At 39.5% G+C, this 16,438-nt stretch overlaps 1 protein-coding gene across 2 annotated transcripts; it reads right to left on the bottom strand.

Annotated features, from left to right (window-relative positions):
* Positions 1–1,397: 1,397 nt before the first annotated feature.
* LOC136675776 (uro-adherence factor A-like) lies at positions 1,398–14,274 on the bottom strand. Of its 2 annotated transcripts, none has more exons than XM_066652524.1 (21): positions 13,981–14,274; positions 13,359–13,559; positions 13,070–13,194; positions 12,256–12,349; positions 11,538–11,651; positions 10,861–11,001; positions 10,464–10,647; positions 9,830–9,988; positions 9,258–9,629; positions 9,030–9,109; positions 8,681–8,757; positions 7,743–8,442; positions 7,415–7,559; positions 6,901–7,044; positions 6,324–6,536; positions 5,645–5,679; positions 5,372–5,489; positions 5,052–5,210; positions 4,293–4,714; positions 3,699–3,879; positions 1,398–1,846 (listed from the first exon to the last, which is right to left on the bottom strand). In XM_066652524.1, the coding sequence occupies exons 1-20, from the start codon at positions 14,086–14,088 to the stop codon at positions 3,742–3,744; spliced, it is 3,729 nt and encodes a 1,242-aa protein (XP_066508621.1). In that variant the 5' UTR covers positions 14,089–14,274; the 3' UTR covers positions 1,398–1,846; positions 3,699–3,741. The 2 variants fall into 2 exon arrangements, with proteins under 2 accessions (XP_066508621.1, XP_066508622.1); XM_066652525.1 differs by having other exon boundaries at positions 3,838–3,879.
* Positions 14,275–16,438: the final 2,164 nt, after the last annotated feature.

Below are 16,438 nucleotides of genomic sequence, written 5' to 3'. Positions count from 1 at the left end.
GAGCAGTAGCACAGTTCAGTTATATATCAAATACAACTATGGATGTTGTGTTTTTCTTTAATGCAGTGACAGTATATTATTGTTGGAACACTGGTGTGTGCTGGCATTGTCCTGAAGGCATTCAGACACAAAACCATCAGTGAGACCAGGTACTGAAGCTGTGTTATCAGTTCTGGAGGGAGCTCCATCATTCCACAGCCCAATGCTGAGATGTAGTACAAGTTTGCCCTCTGGCACTGAACATTTCAGACTTCAGGCTCATGTACAGCTGCTCCAGAGCGTCCCATTGCAGCAGTTGTGTTCTCTCGGTATAGAGGTGTTAATCGGAATAAATGACGGTTAGAATAAGCTACAAATTATATGAAACACCTTAAAAACACTAAATCAAGAGAAGTAGTTTATAAACCCAGTGCTCGCCTCTAACCGCGCTGCTCGGCTCGTTCAGAAGGGACTTTAACACCGTTCCGTTAAACTCGCTCTCGCTGCTTTTCCTCTTCTTCGCTGTGGATTCTGTCGCTTCTGCATTTCGTCGTTTTTTAGCCATTTTCCAAAAAAACTCAGAGCAACTTCTCTGAAGTTTACACACGCGGAGAAACACACGCGGAGCCGGGTCAGCTCCCTCCAGCAGTGGGTTGCCAGATCCTACCCTTTAATCATTAATTTCCCCAAACTTGAATTAGAGCTGGAAACGTAAAGGAAAGCTATGAGAACAGTGAACAGAGACCTTATTCAAGTGTAAAAAAAAATGAAAAAAGAAAAAAAAGAATAAGGACATTACACGTTTTTACTTACAATTTGTGACAAGAGTCACCAGGAATATTTACAGGTAATTTTTACCTAATGCAGTGGAAGTATTATTTCTTTGTGATTATGTATGTTTGTTTTTGTGTGCATATGTTTATATATTGTTGGAGTTTTTCATGCCATGACAGACCAAAGATGAATTTCGTCGTTGTGGACAATACAGTTCTATACATTTTCAAACATACAAGTTGGGGTGAAAAACTAGAACCTGGCAACCCTCATCCACGGCATCAGCGTGAAGCAAGCAAGAACACTACTGTATCAAACATGGCGGACAGAGGATAAGAGTCTCCTTGTTGCCTATATAGTGCACTACGACTTTTTATAATATATCCTTGCTCCCTACATAGTGCACTACTGCTGCATGTCAAATATATGCCTACTCCCTAAATCACATACGGACATCTCAGATTGAGAGACGCCACATTAATACACTGGGCATCACATTTAAAAAAAAATGACAAGCAATTTAGCTAATGTATATAAGAGCTATTTATTTATAAATAAATAATAAAAAAAAATCATGAAAATCAGTGTTTAAAAACATAGGAAACTTGTTTATTAAATAATTCATTCATTAAGAAAAAGCTATATATTTCAAAACAACTCCATAGTGATTGTGAGTAGAATCATTTCCCCTCACTGTGCTACAATTACAACAAACATAAGACACTTTACTAAAAAAAATACACGGAAAACAATGAAAGGCTGCATACAAAACATTCAGAAACGTCCAAGCAGTCGTACATCACTACGAGATTAAAATGTTAAAACACCTAAAACATTCACAAAGACAGAAGCATTGTCATAAATCAGTTTCCAGTGATTTCTGAGTGAAACATTGCTGAGCTTCCACGACCATCATCTTTGCCCTTCCGTCTTCAGTTTAGAAAATGGTTATAAATTAAATCCATCTGTTCCAGCTCTCAGAAACTTGACAGGTATTCAATAACCGTGAATAATTACGGAGAGTTCAATCCATTTAACTTGCCTTTTCCTGAGTGAGAGAGAAGGGTGCCTCTGACAATGCTGACATTGGTCTCTAAAAACAATATTAAAAGGAGAAGTCTTTGTTTCATGACAACTTAGAAACAGAGATATCATATTTAAAGTGTGTTTAAAAAAAATAAATATTGCTCCCACATGTGTAAAAGTGTGCAGAATTGGATGGGTCATGTACCACATTTATTTTAAAATCCTTGTCATTATTCGTCTTATAAAGATACGGAAAAAGTCATAAATCTAATGATGCTTCACTAAAAGCTGAATAAAGTAACGGGTGTGGGAGTGGGAAACCTGCTGAATGAGAGAGAGAGAGAGAGAGATGAAAAAAAAAAATATATATATATATACGAAACATTCTTTAATGTGGCACAAAAATGGCCCAAAGTACAAACCGGATTCCAAAAAAGTTGGGACACTAAACAAATTGTGAATAAAACCTGAATGCAATGATGTGGAGATGGCAAATGTCAATGTTTTATTCGTAATAGAACATAGACGACAGATCAAAAGTTTAATCTGAGTAAATCTAACATTTTAAAGGAAAAATATGTTGATTCTAAATTTCACAGTGTCAACAAATCCCAAAAAAGTTGGGACAAGTAGCAATAAGTGGCTGGAAAAAGGAAATGGAGCATATAACGAACAGCTGGAAGACCAATTAACACTAATTAGGTCAATTGACAACATGATCATCAACCGTGCATAACATCATCAAAAGATTCAGAGAATCTGGAACAATTGCTGTGCGTAAGGGTCAAGGCCGTAAAACTCTACTGGATGCTCGTGATCTCCGGGCCCTTAAACGTCACTGCACCTCAAACAGGAACGCCACTGTCAAGGAAATAACAGAATGGGCTCATGAATACTTCCAGAAAGCATTGTCAGTGAACACAATCCACCGTGCCATCCGCCGTCGCCAGCTGAAACTCTACAGTGCAAAGAGGAAGCCATTTCTAAGCGAGCTCCACAAGCTCAGACGTTTGCACTGGGCCAGGGGTCTTTTAAAATGGAGTGTGGCAAAATGGAAGACTGTTCTGAGGTCAGATGAGTCACGATTTGAAGTTCTTTATGGAACACTGGGACGCCATGTCATCCGGACCAGAGAGGACAAGGATAACCCGAGTTGTGCTTGTGGCATGGGCAGCTTGCGTGTCTGGAAAGGCACCATTAATGCAGAGAACTATGATCAGGTTCTAGAACAACATATGCTCCCATCTAGACGTCATCTCTTTCAGGGAAGACCCTGCATTTTTTAACAAGATAATGCCAGACCACATTCTGCAGCAATCACAACATCATGGCTACGTAGGAGAAGGATCCGGGGACTGAAATGGCAGCCTGCAGTCCAGATCTTTCACCTGTAGAGAACATTTGGAGCATCATAAAGAGGAAGGTGCGACAAAGAAGGCCCAAGACGATTGAACAGTTAGAGGCCTGTATTAGACATGAATGGGAGAGCATTCCTATTTCTAAACTTGAGAAACTGGTCTCCTCTGTCCCCAGACGTCTGTTGAGTGTTGTAAGAAGAAGGGGGGATGCCACACAGTGGTAAAAAATGGCCTTGTCCCAACTTTTTTGGGATTTGTTGACACTGTGAAATTTTTAATCAACATATTTTTCCTTTAAAATGTTACATTTACTCAGATTAAACGTTTGATCTGTCATCTATGTTCTATTACAAATAAAACATTGACATTTGCCGTCTCCACATCATTGCATTCAGTTTTTATTCACAATTTGTTTAGTGTCCCAACTTTTTTTGGAATCCGGTTTGTAGCCAAGACTCCAGTTCCTAGAAACCAAATTTGTTTGTCCATTTTTTTTGTCTGCAGCGTAAACATCTGATTGTATGTGGCCTGAACAGTCTACAACAGGAAGCAGTTACTCACCTCATTATAGTGATTTTTCCTTTACTGTTCAATTGTGTGACATCTATTTTCTCAGGTATTCTTGCACACTGTTCTTTCCATTCTTTTCCTCTTTAAAGGAGAGGTGATCATCATCTAGTGTCACATCTGATAAACTCACCAAAGAGATCATAGACTCCTCGAGGATGCCCTTCTCAGCCATCTACAAACAGAAGATCCAGTGTTCACACATTTTAAATATGTTTATAACAGGCTTACTACAGACTTAAGCAAAGAATAATGCAAGTAGGGCACAAATAGTGAATGATATTAACGTAAATTAATCTGTAATTGATTTGTGCAACTATTGCCTGTAAATATGAAAAATAATAATGTTTATTAATCTTCTGAATAGCGCATCCTTTCCCATTAAGGTGGACAGATTTTTCTGCCAAGCAGATGCTATTGGGCTCTGATTTACTGCCACTTTATTCTGACCTGTTATTTTTCCAGGTACAATCCCACTGATCTCCTAATGATTGACTGTTGATATTGTTCACAATGCCACAAATTTTATTCAGCGCTGGATGCTGTATTGAGATCCACAAAGAGAAAAGTGATTAAAGCATATTTTACCATTATCTGTTGCAGCTGAGAAAAGCCTGAAGGCCCAGACATGTTTTCACTTGCAAGTAACTCTTTTGGTATTGGATCTGGGCTGTTACTATGGAGACAGATGTTGGGAGAGAGTGGATGTAGTCCTGAAAAGCTTTGGTCAGTACACGTGAAAGCCATCACTCTTCCTGCATCACAACAGGAGTCATCAGAAATGCGAAGCTGTTCCATAGACATCTGCAAAGCATGATGGGACTGAGCGTCTGATTGAAGAGGGTCCAAGTACTCTGAATGGAGTGTAGGATGTGTGATTGGATCGGTGTCTGTAGTGGAATCTCCCAAATATAGATGAGTGAACTGAGCCTCTACAGGGTGGTGCAGGGATAAAGAATATTCTTCCATCTCGTTGCAGGTGACCTCAGGAGACAGAGGCTGGAAGGAGTCTGTTTTTGAGCAAAAGGCAACATTAAAGACCCTGTTCACACCTGGATAGTGAATAGTATTTGAACTGAATCTTTCAGTTCCCACAGTATATATTTACAACTAGAAAGACTAACATCCGTCTATTTTGCGGTGTGAGGGAGCAGGTTTTATTGAGATGAAATCTGAAGTACTCAGAGGAGTTTTTGTTATATAAAGCTGTTTTAAATGATGCTTGGGTGCATTTACATGAACACACATAAAACCACCAGGTGTTAAAAAGTTTTAAAAAGTAAAATATCACCATTTACGTCATCCTTAGCTTTAAAAACCTTGCATTGCCATGTTCCTGTGCCTTACCTTGCTCAGTGGTACTAAGGAAACTCCTGTACTCCAGGGGGCGATGTGTGGAGAGTAGTTCTTGTGTGTGTATTCTGAGCGCTCTGAGATGAGGTCTCTCCTGGCTGAAGCACAAAGCCGTGCTACGTTCTCCTGCAGTCACAGCAGACACATGGCCTCCTGTAGTGGTTCAAATAAGTCAACGAATCAATTCTTTGCATAAAAGACAGTTGTGTCCTTATTTAATGTGGTATTAAAGGCATGGTATACGATTCTGGAGAATGACTGTTTCAATCTAGATTCATAATAGCGGAAAGGTCAGTCGGTGTGTGGTCACACACCTGTGATGGTCAGGTTGAGGTCATGGTCACTGCATGAGAAGCTGCCAGTAGAGATGGTGGTGGATGATGTGTAACCTCTCTCAGCAGAAACTCCACTGGGCAATAAGGCCCGTTCCATCTGCAGAATTTATAAACGTAGTGTAAAATTAAAGCAGCTGTTATTAAAAGAAGCATATCCTATCTAGCTAGAGCAGAGCTATTGCTCCTATACAGAGAGGAGCTATTTCAGGGGCCTGGGCATCTGAATGCTTGTATAGCTGTGTAAACACTTACATTCTCTAGGTGCTGTTGCTCCATCAGAGACACACCTGAAAACCCAAAGTGAGTAAAGAGAGAGGCACATAACATCAGTCAGCACACTGAATACTAAACACAAAAACTAAAAAAAACAAAACAAAACACACACATCTTATTCCCGACAGGGTCTAAATCAGATGCCACTGTATACGTCACTATTCATTAAATCCCATCTACAGCACTATGCAGAGGTCTTTGGCCCCTAAGGTAATCATATATATTTAAACTAATGTGGTCAGTGAGGCTGCTATGTGCTTAGCCCTCAGTAAAACAGCTGTGTATAATTCTTTACCTAGATCAGAATACTTGAGAACATTGCTGAATGCTAACAGCTAAGGTTAGCCAACACAACCTGGAGGTTTCATGGTATAATTGTGGTATTTCTCTTATTTATTTATGGCATGACGGAGCTCTTATATAGGTTTGTCAGTTATTCGTGGGTCAAGGGTACACACAATATAAAAACATTTGAAATTCATGATGTATATAATGAAGACTTTGTAAGGTTTGTTTGGCCATGCAAAGTAAAGATATATGTATAAAACTGGCTTATTTTAACTAAAAGAAAAAGTACAGAAACTACTAAAAGATCCGCAGTAGCTGGGTCCGCCGGTATGCGTGTATTCATATTTTGGCCCTCACTACAAGATTTCACCTGTATTTGAGACAGTCGATTCCAGCTGCAACATCTCTCTCCATGACAGTCTGCTGGTTCTGCTGGTGCTGTTCTGGGATGTCTGGATCTCTGACCCTGAGCTTGTCTTCTCATTTTCTCCAGATCCAACAATGGTGTCCGAGTCAGGGACACTGCCTGACTCCAAGGGTTCTGAACTCTCTGCTAACAAACTCTCTGTAAAGGTTTCTGTGCCTGTTTCAAAAGAGAATAGAACGAGTATAACCATAGAAAACTGCTTAGGATCTCAGATTCGGAATTAAACCTGCAGGACCGGGGCTCTCTCAACTTTTGGTTCACATTCACAGGAATACTGAAGTCTTTAAAACAGGTGACTCAATGATACGGTTACTTATTAATGTCACTGAATTGTCAAAACTACAGCCAAACAAACAGTTCTCTCTTGGTTTAAATGCTATATGCCACTTTAAGAACTTCCTCCAAGTTATATTTTACTTCAAAGAAAAGGGGAGTCACTGAAATCCCAACAGTGCCTCAGCATGTGTCCAGTTACATGTAATAAAGCTGCCCCACTGCAGCAGCATGTGTCAGTGTGTACCTGTGTTCTGAGTAATATCGGCTGGTGTGTCCACTTCCTGAATGGTGCTGAGCTCGTGTCGTAAAAGGGCCTGGAACGAACGAGGAGGACGGAAGTCCGGGATCTTCATTCGTTCACCACTCGCTGTCTCACAAACATGTGGTTCTGAAAAAATAAATTCAGGTCAATTTAATTTACTATTGTCACAAAGCAATTTCACCAAGTCCCAGCCCTAGCCCCGGGTGAAGAATAAATCTCTGTCAGAGCAAAAGAAAGAAATACGGAGAGGAATCAAGACTCAAAAGAATATCCAGAAAAAGAGGGAGAACCACTCAGAGAAACCAGGGGTTTGACGGGTAAAATGTTCCACCTTATGGCCCCACAGATTTCCCTTTAGATTACAATTCTAATTCTTTATCTGATTTCAGATCAGACTTTTCTCTCCACAGATCTGAGGACTGGAGTGGCATTCACACTGGAAAGTAAAAAGATTACACACATCATCTTCACATAAATGTACAAGTAAAAACCTTACCAATGGACTCAGGCACGGGCAATGGGGTGTTTGCATTTCTCTCACTAGACGATGAAGTGTGTGTGAGTGGTGTGCATCTCTCATTCTGCGGGGTCTCCATAAGAGTGACATGTCCAGTCCGAGGTTCTGAAGAGCTGCAGGAGTTCTAGATCCATCAGCAAAAGCAGAAACGGTATTGTTTCAGACATATGTGTTAACCATAACACAATATTTTATGACAGTGTCTTACTCCATAGTGCGCTCAAACTATGCCTAGATTTCGAGCTCTTACTGTGCATGTTTAAACAGATTCTTTTCTCTTTCATCGCTTTTCCCCAGTCCAGTTTACCTTTGTGTTCTCTGCTCTGAGTAAAGCCTGCAGTGTGTTTATTTGTTGCCTCAGCACACTCTCTTCTTGTCTTGGTTTGGCTGCATTCTGGCTTGAGGTTGGAACCACTGTAGGATGCTTTACAACATCAGGACGCTGTGGAAAATCCTGAGAGAGGTGTGTGACTGGTGCAGACCGATTTCTTAAAATTTCAAGAAAAACAGACGGGGACGGTAGGTCAAATTCTCCCATGTCAGAAGAAGCATCATCCCTGAGCTTTGTCTGATGCAAGGTAGGAACGGTAACGTGTGCAGATACAGGGGTTTGGGCATGGTTAAGATTCAGACACGGCTCTGGAACAAAGGAGTGTGTAACTGAAAAGCCACTTGGGAAATTGTCATGTGCATTTACAAGAGGATTAGAAATACTGGTGTGTGTTTTTAAGGCACTCTTGGTAGTTTTTACAGATGGCTGACTGATTGATTCTGGTCCTTTAAAGGTCTGACACAGGGTAGGTAAAAACCTGTGGTGAATTTGTGGAACGCCCATTGAACCAGAGGAGAATTCTCCATCAGAAACAGAAGGCACAGAACCAAGGCTTTCCTCAGTGACAAACGAAGGCGTTATTTGTGTTGTCATTTTGTCAGAACAGCGCAGCTGCAGTTTCTTTTTGTATTCCTCCAGCCGTAAACGGGCATCTTCTATGCTTTTCCTTTGAAGCCTGTAACACACACACACACACACACACTTAAGAATATATTATATGCATTTATCAACTTATTATGATGAGGACAAAAGTTGTCATTTAAAATAAATAAATAAAACTTGAGCAAGAAAAACAAAAATTCTGTGCAGTGTTATGAATACGGAATTGGAGAACAACATAGGATTTTACAACTAAATAGTATTTATCAACTAAAGAATGTCTGATAACTCATCTCCTTTTTATTTTCACAAACCTGTTCTGCTCCAGGAGTCTCAGCTGATATTCTCTGAGCCTTTGGGTTTGGGAGGAACTTGACACAGGGGTCATCACCTTAGGAAGAAACTACATGTTAAGCCTCTGTCATTTACACAGCCACCAAAAAAAACACCCAGCAAAATGCAATCCACTAAGCGCACTGAAATTGGTGTGTGTCAAAAAGAAGTCCACTTTCACTATCCATTAATTTTTCATGCATAGGTTTTACACTGAAAATAGATGGGAACAAAATACTGAACAACAATTTCACATGTGGCAAATATATCCTAAAGAATACTATTAACTTTTTAAAAAGTGGAACACTACTCTGCTCGCTCACTGCTCACCTGATCTCTACTCTGTGTCTCAGAGAAACTCTCCTCTAGCACTGTGCCATTCACCACAGACTCCTCACTTTCCTTCAGGCCTGAGAAAGGAGGAAAAAACAAACTAATTAATACCATCACTTTACATTATTCAATTAAGGTAATTAAGATTAGGCCCCCTCTGAAACCTGCATCTAACATTATTAAAAGTGCACTCAGCTCAAATGCAAATCCAAAATCTACACAAACCTCTTTCCGATTTGTCCTGCTCAAGACTGGGAGTGAGCTCAATCTCCTGGTGCTCTGTCTCAAGGTGCCTGCTCTTCTGGTGCCGATTCTCCTGATCGCTCAGGGAACCCGTTTCAATGCTCAAATTCTCAGTACTGGCTGGTCCTGACTCGGCTGTTCCTGTTTCTGCTGTTCTTGACTCGGGCGGTTCTGGCTCTGCTCTTCCAGACTCCACTGATTCTGGATCTGCTCTTTCTTGCTCGACTGTTCCTGGTTCTGATAATCCTCGTATGGCTGTTCCTTCTCTAAGACTCCACTCCTCTCTCCGACTCCTAATGCGCTCCAGAAGTCTCCTCAGAGCTGGCTGTCCACAGCTTAGTGCCGAAAGTGATTCTGTGAAATAATCAAACCAGAATATTTGATGCCCCCAGTTTTAGAACAAATAAATCAATGGAGAAATTGGTTGATTGCAGATTTAAAAAGGTGACCACTTTGTTTCTTATTGAAATATTAGGAAAAACTCTAAATGTAATGGTTATTAATGGCAAACAAGTTAAACTAAATGTACGTGTCCTTTATGGACAGGTCCCCACCTTCGGGCTGAGTGAGAGGAGCAGCAGATTCCTCCTCTGTCTCCTCACATGGTGTGACGTCTGGCTCGAGAGTCACATCCAGGTCCTCGTCGCCATTTTCGGCAGATGGAGAAGGAAGAGGCTCTGGCACAGGATAAAGGACTAAATCACCTCTGATCTCTGGAAAAAAAAACAGTTAAATTCACACTCTAATTTAAAAAAAACACCACAGTGAGCAGACCCAATATTACACTGGAGTATTCTTAAGAAGTAGAGAGTGGTTGGGCACTGAGCTTGAAGGAGAAACAAGATTTCAGTCAGCATTTTTGTGTCTCATTTCCTCTAAACCTTTGACAGACTGAGGAATCAAGCTTCAGCTTACGATATCTATTTAAACTTGTCTTTAAAACATTTTTTTAAACTTTTTTCATTGTGATGCAAACACAGCTGAGTCTCTGACTGCGTTGTAAATGTTCCCTTGGGATCACAGTCTAATTACTAATGAACTATGAATATTTTCATACAGAACTCAGCCAGTGCTAAGGAAGGAAACTCTGCTCTAACTGCAGCATTGTAAATACAAAGTCCTTTTTTGCTTTAAATAATCATTGTCTTAGGAAAGAGCAGTGCAAATGCAGTGCAGGTGAATGTGTACCTCTCTCTGCAGTACACAGGTCCTGGAACGCAATCTCCAGCTCCCCCTGCTGTGCTGCCCTCAGCTCATTGTGTCTGTAGAGCGGCTGGAATATCTGCGCTGGTACACTGTGTACAATCTGCCTTCGCTGCTGCAAATCAGCCTGCTGTAATCTCTCTAACTCACACAGCAGCTTTGCACTCTCCTGCCCACAGTAAAACACACACAAACTCAATACCAGATCCAATATCATTCACTGTTTTCATTGAAGGTGCAATCAGACATTTTCTCCATCTTCCCTCTTAAACAAAAAACAATTACCACTTTATAGTGGTGAAAATGCCTCATCACACTTTTAAATACATAGAAATAAGTTTGCACTGCATTTTCCGTAACGGTAATTCACTCTATTTATCACCTGAATAACTCTTTCCTTCTGAAGAGCATGGACTCCTCTAAGCCGGGCTTTCTCAAGCTGCTCCTGTCTTTCACAGGCTTCTTCTTTGTTCAGCTCGTCCAGTCGCTGAGCCTCCAGCTTTGCTGCCTGCTGAGCATCTAACTGCAGGAAAATAAACAAGTAAATGTGGTTCAGGTCAGTTTTATAAGAGGGCAGGAATACATAACAATATACCATATATTTCTGATCTAGCTGTGTGTGATCTAACTGGCTTTAGCATGTGTGTGTGTGTGTGTGTGTGTGTGTGTGTGTGTTAAGGATGTTCCTGGGGGTTTGAGTACTCTTAACACTCCTCTGGCAATGCAATGCAACCTCAACATTCCCTCAACATTCAAGGATTCAGTTAGCCCTTGAGCAAGACACTTACCCTACAAATGCTACCCAAGCACCAAGGTGCCTGCCCACTCCTCTTTGGGTGTGTGTGTGTTTTCACTGCCACGGATAGGTTAAATGTGCTCAGGTGCTGAGTGAAAGTAAAACAGGGTTCATGCTTTTCAAGTCTCGTGTGTGTTCACTGGCCCTAATGTTTGACAATTATTGAAGATAAATTAAATGTGGATTTTCATTCTTTGTCAAATGTCACTGTCCTGCTGTTGAATGTAGATAAATGCATGTTTCATATTTATTCACACATTTACCTGCTCCGTATCTGCTCCTTTATCCACCACAGTCCGTGGAATATAATCATATGCAATGGACAAATGTTCTCTGTTGACCATATTAAATGGTGCAGGAGTGTGAATCCCAATATTCTGAAACAAAAACAAGCCACAAAGATCACAGTTCATAACTCGACTGACAAGTCACAAAAGGTCACATTCACAAACTAGAACTGACTTACATTTTTCAAAACACAAAAGCCAGGTCTTTTCAAATCAATTTGAACCGGATTCATATGAAGACAAATGGTCAAATATATAGTCAATATTGTGAAAAGTGTTCATGTTTTCAACCAATATTGTCTAAAATAAAAAAATATTCATCAGCTGTGCGTCCTTCTCTACTGCTGTAAACGTCACTATTGTAATCAAGTGGTAAAACCTTGCTATCAGAATTTATTTATCTTTATAAACACTGGAATTGTGTGCTGATACTGGACGGTTATTTCTGAATTCCTAATGATCACAAAGGTACTGAATGGTGTTCTATCATTTCAGAGAATACAGTTCCACAGCTTAAAGCTGGGGACTTAACCCATTCTTGCCACACTGGGCATGCTGACATTTTTGGCTCATATGCAGTTCCGCCAGTGTCCCATTTCATTTGATGTTTTTCTATACACACACTGTGTAATCAATGGATGCAATTTAAAAAAGCAGAGTGCACTTCCTTCTGTAGTTCGAGAAGAGGTTATACCTCTATGGTATCAGGGGCAGGATGAGGAAGGCTGGCGATTTTAGCTGCTCTCTTCTTCTCCAGCATCAGAGCTTTCTTACGAGCATCTATTTGCCTTTTTAAGATATAGAACAGATATTAATATTACTCTCATCATTCAACAGGACTTGGCATGTACTCCACTCTTAGGACATTAGAGTGAATACTATCAATTAATATTTTAAATATCATTTTTATAAAATAAATGATAATTTAAACATGCAAAGACATTAACAACTTAAAATGAAGTTAAATAGCTCAAAGGAACCCTGAAGTACTAACACAGAGTAGGTATATTTAGGTGGTGAATAACTCTCAGTGGCAGCAGTGACACTGGGGTGGTGATGATGTGTTTGTTTGTGTTACATTGAAACGAGTGGATCACTGCTGGAGTTTTGAAACACTGTGCCCACTCTCAAGTCCTTCACCAGAGGTCACCGGACACTGCCCAAAAGACGCTGTTGGTTGAACGATTTTGATTGGTGGACTGCTGTTACACAGTTTAAAAACTCCAGGAGACACTGCTGTGTCTGATCCACTCTACACCAGCACAACACACACTAACACACCACCACCACGTCAGTGTCACTGCAGCGCTGAGAATGATCCACCACCACATCACACCTGCTCTGTGGGGGTCCTGAGTGCTGAGGAACTGTGTTAAAATGTGTCAACAATGTATGGAGAGCAACAGTGTGGTCAATGGAGCTGAACAGATGGATAGTGAGTGTAGAAACAAGTAGTTGGTGTTAATGTTATGGTTTACATTTAAATAAATTAGCGTGTGTGTTTATACTTATTATGAAGCTCCTCTTCAGTTTGTCTTTGCAAGGTCAATTCTCTGAGCGCTCGTTGATGTCTCACTGCTGCTCGCTCCTGGTTCTCTTCTCTTTTTCTTGCTAAAGCCTTCCAGTTTGGTTCCTACAACCAACGACATCCAAACATCCCACAAACATTTTCAGGGTCTTTTAAAAACATATCAGGTACATGTAACTGTTTTTTTATTTATTTAGAAGGAATCTCACCCATAGTTCTTGGGAACTACAGTCAATAATATTTTATAAATGTTAATTCTGTTCACTCACACTCTGTTTGGCATCTCGATGGCCCTGACCCACAGCATGTAGGGTCTGTTCGTGAAGTTTCTGCAGACTTTGTATTCTCTCGTCTTGCTTTTTTCTCCACTCATCTTGAAGTGTCTCCGCAAGGTTCTGCAGCTCTCTCTCCCTCTTCTCCTGAACTTTTTGACGGAGCTGAAGGGCAATGTACCGCTCCTGTTCCCTCACCTACAATCACCACATAACAATAACACGATCAACGATGACAACACTTTTGAAATTATATGGTACATTATTATATATGGGTGGCATGCTCCATGAAGCAGAAAGTGATCCATTCAAGGACAAAAAAACAGGATTTATATAGCTAACATTTAAGATAGCTCAAGCACAAAGATGTCCCTCAGCACTTTTCTTATCAGACAGGCTTGACTTTGAGCTTAAGTTACCTGCATAATTAAGAATTCCTGCTCTTTATACGTTTTAGAAATAATAAACAAAAATATAATCATTTGACACTTTCAGACTGTTGACATCACTCATTATTCACTTAAATCACTCCTCATTTTAATGTCATCCAGTAACAAAGGGGCACAGATCAGAGGTGTTTTACCCTGTAAATAAACTAGTGAAGACGGGATAAACTCACCTGCTGAACCCGGAGTTTCCTCCTTCTCTCCAGTTCCTCTCGTACACACTGTGCTTCTTGGTTGGGGCTGAGCCTCAGCGGCTTCGCTTTACTCGTTTTCCTTTTCATTCCTGAATTTATAACTTTTACTGATTTATCTTGAACCTATCTGTTGTTCAGAACCAATGAGTTTGGAACTGAGCGCTTTATCCTGAATTAAACAGATTAACCCAGACTAACTCTACTGCGTTTAATCTCGGTAACAGTGCTGCGTATGTTTTTACTTAGATCTACATCAGCGCGTCTCTGTGGGGTTTGAACAGACCGCCTGAAGATGGCGGACGACGTTGTGCCAAATTAAGACTACCGGCATAATTCTGCACCTCTTCACGTGCACGCGCGTGACGCAGGCAAACGTTCGTTACAGGAGGTTACCTAGGTGATTTCTGGTTGAAACCTTCATTTCGAGACAAAAGAATAATGGCAAATTTTCTATAATAAAGTAGTACATTTAGAAATAAATATATATGTTCTAAATAAATATGTTATTATAAAATGTAATATCACAATTATTTGCCTAAAATCCGTACAGTAAAGCAACACAGATCAGCTCATGAACCCATTGCCAGCACAATTAGGACATTTATTAATATGCAGTTAAACAAAGATTGATTTCCAATTTTTTGCCAATTTGTGGATCATGTTATTATGTGGTGATCGTAGGTGAGGGAACAAGAGTGGTGCCCTTCAGCTCCGTCAAAAATCTGTGGTGCCTGCAATACAGTCCAAAAAGGTTGGGATACAAAAAAGAATTAAAGTTTTGTACAAAACTGTGCCCCCTTGAAAAACACATGGTCCTCAATTTGACATGACCCATCTGTCAGATTCAATGTCAAGAACATTTTTTTGTGGCATGACATTTACATTTGTTTTGTCAAAGCACTGCAAACATTACATACGTACATAAAACAACGATAATAATACAAAAAATTGTCAACTGGCAAGCATAATTATCAAGAAAGGGTGTTAATTATAAAACAATATTGGTAATGATTATAAATTAATACATGATTTTATGTCCTAAAATAGTTTAAACGTGTCACATATAAAATAACGAACTTGATTATCAAATATATGTAAAAGAAAATAAATTATATGTTCGGCTTTATGTTCCTTTGCGCATGAACTTCTGTGCGCGTGCCCGTCAGGGGGTGTCGTATTCTGTGAGGATCTAAATTTTGCGCAACACTTCCGGAACTTAAAAACCCTATTTCTTTTATCCGTAAACGGTCCTTATAAACATTATTTACAGACTTGAAAACTCACCACCAAAAGAGGCAATAAAGATGTGAGTTACGCTATCAAGAGTATAGAAAAAAACTGAAAAATGAACGAAACAAAACTACATATCCCAGAAACGACTTGAAATTACGTCATTGGAATTGATTGACTGGAATCGTATGGAGTTCATACTTCTCAGTTTAGTTTGTAAGCTCCTAGTTCAAAAACAGTTCATATGAACACCACATTAGTGAGTTAACTCCCTTTTGATATTTTATTGTACTTTTGGTAGCTCCCAGCCAGAAACTCATAAAATTAAACTGAATACAGTAAACCAAATTTTCCCCCATGATCTGAACTGGTATAAAAATTTGAATTAGATGTAACTGAGGGTGCTGTTTCTCTTTTGTTTGCTTGTTTTATTAAACTAAGTTGTTTTTACATATATCAAGACAATTCAGTTTGAGTTATATGTAATTAAGATAAAACAGAAACTCCCATGGCTTGTACCAGTGCAAATAGAGAAATAATTATGAGTAAATTGGGAAGTCTGGCCTTTAAACCAGTGAGGAATCTGAGTGTACTTCTAGATTATTATTTACCTAGGTTTTAAAACACTTGTTATGACAATGTTACTTGATTTCGCTAATGGTGCTTAAATAAAGAATCCAAATGCTAAAACCACTACTTCTACTGACTCAAAAAAACAGAATGAGCTGGAATCATTTGCTCCCCGATTAGCTGATTGGCTAGTTAGGCGTCAAAAGAGGGTCAAAATTTGTGCTTGTAATTCTGGTTTGAGCTTGTAACTTGAGTGTTGCACTCAAATGGAAATGTGTGTGTTCATATCTCAGACTTGTGAAATCACTGCTGAAAACATTCCTGCAAAAATGTTTATTTACCAAACATTTTCACACGTACAAAATATTTTGACAACTGCGAATCTTTGTTACGCATTCACTAACTTGAACTTGTGAGGATGTTTTTAACGAGTTCACACATTCTTATGCAGTTTGTCATGTGAAATATTTGTAAAAATCATTTCACAAGGTTTGATTCCATAGATTAATAAAAATTAAATGGTCTTTATTTCACTGTAATTTTATGTGAAGTTGACACAACTCAAAAAGACTGTCGCAAAATGTTGCGTTGACTTTTTTTTTATTTTTATTTATTTTATTTATTTATTTTTTAGAGT

Source organism: Hoplias malabaricus, chromosome X1, assembly GCF_029633855.1.
Source record: "Hoplias malabaricus isolate fHopMal1 chromosome X1, fHopMal1.hap1, whole genome shotgun sequence".
NCBI lineage: Eukaryota > Metazoa > Chordata > Actinopteri > Characiformes > Erythrinidae > Hoplias > Hoplias malabaricus.
The sequence above is the reverse complement of the archived record's forward strand: the minus strand, read 5'-3'. Positions and strand labels throughout refer to the sequence as shown.

Bases quoted from the DNA above. Each gene is read 5' to 3' on its own strand.
- LOC136675776 (XM_066652524.1), bottom strand. From the start codon at position 14,088: ATGAAAAGGAAAACGAGTAAAGCGAAGCCGCTGAGGCTCAGCCCCAAC. The intron at 9,110-9,257 runs GTTTGTGTAGAT...CTCCTTTCTCAG, and splicing joins GCAGGACAAATCGGAAAGAG to GCCTGAAGGAAAGTGAGGAG. The intron at 5,211-5,371 runs GTGTGTGACCAC...GAACCACTACAG, and splicing joins CCTCAACCTGACCATCACAG to GAGGCCATGTGTCTGCTGTG.